Genomic DNA, 5,608 nt, shown 5'->3' on the forward strand with positions numbered 1-5,608 from the left:
GCACTATTCACAATAGCAAAGACTTGGAATCAACCCAAATGTCCATCAGTGACAGACTGGATTAAGAAAATGTGGCACATATACAACATGGAATACTATGCAGCCATAAAAAAGGATGAGTTCGTGTCCTTTGTAGGGACATGGATGCAACTGGAAACCATGATTCTCAGCAAACTATCACAAGAACAGAAAGCCAAACACTGCATGTTTTCACTCATAGGTGGGAATGAGATCACTTGGACACAGGAAGGGGAACATCACACACTGGGGCCTATTGTCGGGAGGGGGAAGAGGGGAGGGATAGCATTTAGGAGATATACCTAATGTAAATGATGAGTTAATGGGTGCAGCTCACCAACATGGCATATGTATACATATGTAACAAACCTGCATGTTATGTACATGTACCCTAGAACTTAAAGTATAATAATAATAATAAAAAGTGTGATCTATGACTGCTAGCAAAAAGTTAAGTTAGACCCTTTAAAGGGTTCAGGAAATTGATGAAAATAAGCAAAAGGAAAGGATTGATGTTAAATTTTATGTGAAGTTAGAGTGAGAAAGTAAGGAACAGTATAACATACTTACAAGGGAAACATTCCAGAAAAGCATGAGTCAAGGAGAGCCAAGGATTTTAAGTCTAGCCAAAGTAGCCTTTAGTATAACAGCTATAGACAAACTGTCATTAACTTTAAAGAACTGCGGGAGTATTGTTCTGATGAAGCCTTCCTAAGGAATATTCAGGAGAACTAGGTTCAAACAATCAAGATAACTGAAGATAATTTGAAATAAAGAGTTGTGCTCAATATTTAAAATATTTCTGCATTTAGGACCAGGACTAATTGAACATAAAGGAGAAAGTGTAGTATGTACTGGCTTTATGACCTGACACAGCTACATTATAACTAAAAAATGGAAGGAATATATGCAAAAAATTTAAACTATTTTCAGTAATTGACAGCTGGCAACAATGTCTTGCATGTAATGTGGGATAAAGCAAAGGAGTATTTGTAGTGTTCTAATTCTGGTATCCTTAAGAACTAGGATTTTTCTGGTTGGGGGAAAAAGAAACAAAGATACATAATTTTTTAATAAAGTAAATATCCTTTAGCCCTGAATTTGAATACAAATTGTTAGTATGAACTCATGAGATGTTCTGTGTTTGAGTGTGTATATTAATGTGTATGTTTAAAATTTATAGGCTACAAACAGTAATCAACCCAGTTGTAGTAAGCTTTCCTAGTGTCTAACTGTGGTCTCAAAATACCTTTCCCACTGAAAGAAACTCCTCGCTGGGGGCAGAAAATGTGCAAGATGAACCTGGAATATCTTGTCATGCAAATAAGGAATCCCACAAAGTCTGCTAAGTTCTTGTCAGAAGGATTTGAGAGTCAACTGGAAGCTCCCACTGGTCAAAGATGAGACAGTTTGAACATTGATAAGAAAAATACAGTTGGTTGAGACATACCAAATATATTTAAATCCATGAGTTTATAGTAACACAAAAAAACTTGTCACCATGGAAGTTGATAGAGAATGATTTATTTTTAAAACTGCTGAATCAGCATTTTATCTTTGTTATATGAGCTATACTACTGGGTCACCAACGAGTTAATGAGGTCATTTCTCTATAAAATTGTGCCAAGTAAATGAGATGAGAAGGGAATGATAGAATGGGAATATCAACATTTTCTAATCCCCAATGAATTAATGTAGGCATTGAGCATTAGTAGCTGCCATTATGAGAGGAAAAGAGACAAATAACTAGGCGCTTCCTGATGGAAATAGACCTGTGAAATTATCTTACCAAGAAAATGAGCCTAAATCTGATTGAGACTGAGTCTTTAGCCCAGGAGTTGGCAATATTTTTTTTTCTGTAAAGAGCCAGATAGTAAATAGTTTAACCTGGGGGCCAGATGATCTGTCACAACTACTCAACTCTGCTGTTACAGCATGAAACCAGCCATAGATAATACAAAAATCAAATGGCATAACTAAGTTCTAATAAAACTTTATTTAAAGATTTTTGACCTACACTCCAGATCAACTACCAATGTACAAGAAATATGAATGACAGGAAAAACTGTTTGAATCATACTTTGGGAATGCAAATATCAAAAATCAAGACTGTGAGAAACATTTAGGACAAATGGTTAGAATTGTTAACAGATTTCAAGGAGGAAAGAGATGGCATGTGGATTTGTAGATTAGAGACTTTTCAAACACAGGCAAAACTGTTTTAGGGAGGTAGACAAGTGACATGATGAAAAAAATTAAGGTAAATATAACTCTTGGAAGGACACGAAGTTGTCATTGTGAGGGGACAAGGTAAGGGTTTCTGAGGCAGTTGATATTCCTCTGTCTTCTGTCATTGTTGGTGGTCACAAAGGATGTGTTTATTGATAATTGGTTCAAAGCTATGCATTTATGGAGTTTTCTGCATTTGTATATATTTGACATTGAAAGTTTTTTTAAAAAAAGGTGGAAGGATGGAAAAAGTCTTCAAGCAAGTGCTAACCAAAAGAAAGTAAACTTTTGATTCAGAATGCATTATTAGAGATAAGCTACTCAATAAGATGTAGCCTTCTTAAATCTATACCTAATAAAGCAAAAGCCAACAGATTAAAAGGAGAAATAGGCCGGGCGTGGTGACTCATGCCTGTAATACCAGCACTTCGGGAGGCCGAGGTGGGCAGATCACCTGAGGTCAGGAGTTGGAGATGAGCCCAGCCAACATGGTGAAACCCTGTCTCTACTAAAAATAAAAAAATTAGCCGAGTATGGTGGTGCAGGCCTGTAGTCCCAGCTACTTGGAAGGCTGAGGCAGGAGAATTGCCTGAACACAGGAGTTGGAGGCTACAGTGAGCCGAGATTGCACCACCAGCCTGGTGACAGAGCGAGACTCCATCTCAATAAATAATATAAACAAACAAATAAATAAATGGAGAAATGTACAAATCCACACCCATGTAGGAAACTTTGAAGAAGTGTATACAAACAAATATGAATTGAGTCTGACAAGTATGGTTTAGTATGAAAGACTTTATGAAAAGGGTATCTTATTTTTGCCTAGAAATTTTATTTATTGGAAATTTTTTTTTTTTTTAGATTTTTAAATTCTACAGAATTATCCCGTGTAATTACATTTTCACAAAAGTATATGAAAATATATTGCTTACATAAAAGAAATGTTAAAATTCTACCAAAGGACAAAACTAACAGAAAACATACCTTATTTCTTGATAGAAAGGTTTAATATTGCACAGATGTAACAGGAAATTATTTAAATCTTCCATTGTAATTGACAGAATACCATTTTACCTAGTCTTTAAATTTACAAGATAGCTACTTCTTACCGGATAAACTAATGAAGCCTGTATTTTTTTTTCTCATATTATGTTAACTAATCACTATGGACTTTTCCTGCTATTGAAAACAATAGTTCAGAATGATTGGAATAGCTCTAATCTCAGTTTATAGATAGGCAGATTTCAGTGAGATTCCAAACTGACTTTTAGTTGTTATTTGTTTATATACCTTAGATTTTGCTGGCAGAAGTTAACCTTTCTTCCTTTTTTAAACAGGGGTTCTGAAGGAACATTAAATGATTGCAAGATAATATCTGTAGATGAAATCTTCAAGATTGAGAAACCTGGAGCCCATCCTCTTTCGTTTGCAGATGGAAAGTTTTTAAGTATGGATTTTTGTTTTTGGGCTTAGACTGTATGTGTTGTACATTATTGAACTTTATTTGTACTGGTCAGTGAATAACTTGGAAGGAAGTATAAAAGTGTAGACCATACAAATTTATTTTCAAGACAACAGTTTTGATCTAAGATTCATTTTGTTGTAATGAATTTTTCCCAAATGATAAAATGTTATTTTTGAAGAAATATATTATCTTGGTATTTTATTGCTATTCTTTATTTTAAAAATATTATGGATATATAATAGTTGTAGTTATTTAAAGAGTATATGTGACATTTTGATACAGGCATACAATGTGTAATGATCAAATCTGGGAAATTGGGATATTCATCACCTCAAACATTTATCATTTTTTGTGTGTGTTGGTAACATTCCAAATCTGTTCTTTTAGTGATTCTTTCTAACTGTATCTTTGCACCTTATAGCCAACCCTTCTTTATCCCCTGCCCCACTTCCCTTCCCAGCCTCTAATGACCATCATCATTCTATTCTTTACCTGCACAAGATCAGTTTTTTTTGGCTCCCACATATGAAAGAGAACATGTCACATTTGTCCTTTTGTACTTGGCTTCTTTTACTTAACATAATGTTCTCGAGTTTCATCCATGTTGTAAATGAAAGGTTTCTATTATTTTTTATGGCAGAATAATATTTTGTTGTATATGTATATACCACAGTGTCTTTTTATCTGTTGATGGATTTCCTGTTGTTTCCTCTGTTATAGATTCTGTCCAAAGAAAAAGCCTGTTTGTGTAATTTTGTTAGCCACCCACGTTTAGTTTTTAATAATGAGATTTATTTTTACACAAGTAAAGTCTTAGAATTATAGTGCTGATTGAGCCTTGAATTTCTGGGAGGTAATAAATGAGGCTTATATAAACATTAGAAGGTTAGAATGCAGCTGTACCTCTTCATTTTACAGATTTTTCTTGCTTGATATCAAACATTTGGTAACAGAGATAGAATTAGATTCTAGGTCTTTTCATTCATGGTGGGGCTTTTGTTTGTTTGTTTTTTGTTTTTTGTTTCGAGACAGTTTTGCTCTTGTCTCCCAGGCTGGAGTAAAATGGCATGATCTTGGCTCACTGCAACCTCTGCCTCTCGGGTTAAAGCGATTCTCCTGCCTTAGCCTGTAGTAGCTGGGATTACAAGTTCCTGCCACCAAGCCCAGCTAATTTTTGTAATTTTGGTAGGAATGGGGTTTTACTGTGTTGGCCAGGTTCTCGAACTCCTGACCTCGTGAGCCACGCCTGGCCTCAGGCATTTATTTTTAAAGCCTCACACTTGATTATTCTTTTTGGTTCCTTTCTTTTCATTAGAAAAGCTGTATGCTGGCTGGACGCGGTGGCTCAAGCCTGTAGTCCCAGCACTTTGGGAGGCCGAGACGGGCGGATCACGAGGTCAGGAGATTGAGACCATCCTGGCTAATGCGGTGAAACCCCGTCTCTACTAAAAAGTACAAAAAACTAGCCGAGCGAGGTGGCAGGTGCCTGTAGTCCCAGCTACTCGGGAGGCTGAGGCAGGAGAATGGCATAAACCTGGGAGGCGGAGCTTGCAGTGAGCTGAGATCAGGCCACTGCACTCCAGCTTGGATGACAGAGTGAGACTCCCTCTCAAAAAAAAAAGCTGTATGCTGGCCGGGTGCCAGCACTTTGGGAGGCCAAGGTGGGCAAATCACCTGAGGGGTCAAGAGTTTGAGACCAGTCTGGCCAATATGGAGAAACCTCATCTCTGTTAAAAAATAAAAAAAACCAGGCATGGTGGCGCCTGCCTGTAATCCTACCTACTTGGGAGCCTGAGGCGGGAGAATCACTGGAACCTGGGAGGCAGAGGTTGCAGTGAGCCAAGATCACGCTATTGCACTCCAGCCTGGGCAACAAGAGCAAAACTCCATCTCAAA

The 5,608-nt window shown here is 36.9% G+C and overlaps 1 protein-coding gene across 1 annotated transcript in view; it reads left to right on the forward strand.

The window, feature by feature from the left end:
* The window catches only part of UHRF2 (ubiquitin-like with PHD and ring finger domains 2, E3 ubiquitin protein ligase), a 113,076-nt gene that overhangs the window by 76,688 nt on the left and 30,780 nt on the right, over nt 1–5,608 (forward strand). The window contains exon 5 of the mRNA XM_011969886.1: nt 3,585–3,694. Within this exon, the coding sequence (XP_011825276.1) occupies nt 3,585–3,694 (110 nt within the window). The remainder of the gene's footprint in view (nt 1–3,584; nt 3,695–5,608) is intronic.

Source organism: Mandrillus leucophaeus, unplaced genomic scaffold, assembly GCF_000951045.1.
Source record: "Mandrillus leucophaeus isolate KB7577 unplaced genomic scaffold, Mleu.le_1.0 Scaffold92, whole genome shotgun sequence".
NCBI lineage: Eukaryota > Metazoa > Chordata > Mammalia > Primates > Cercopithecidae > Mandrillus > Mandrillus leucophaeus.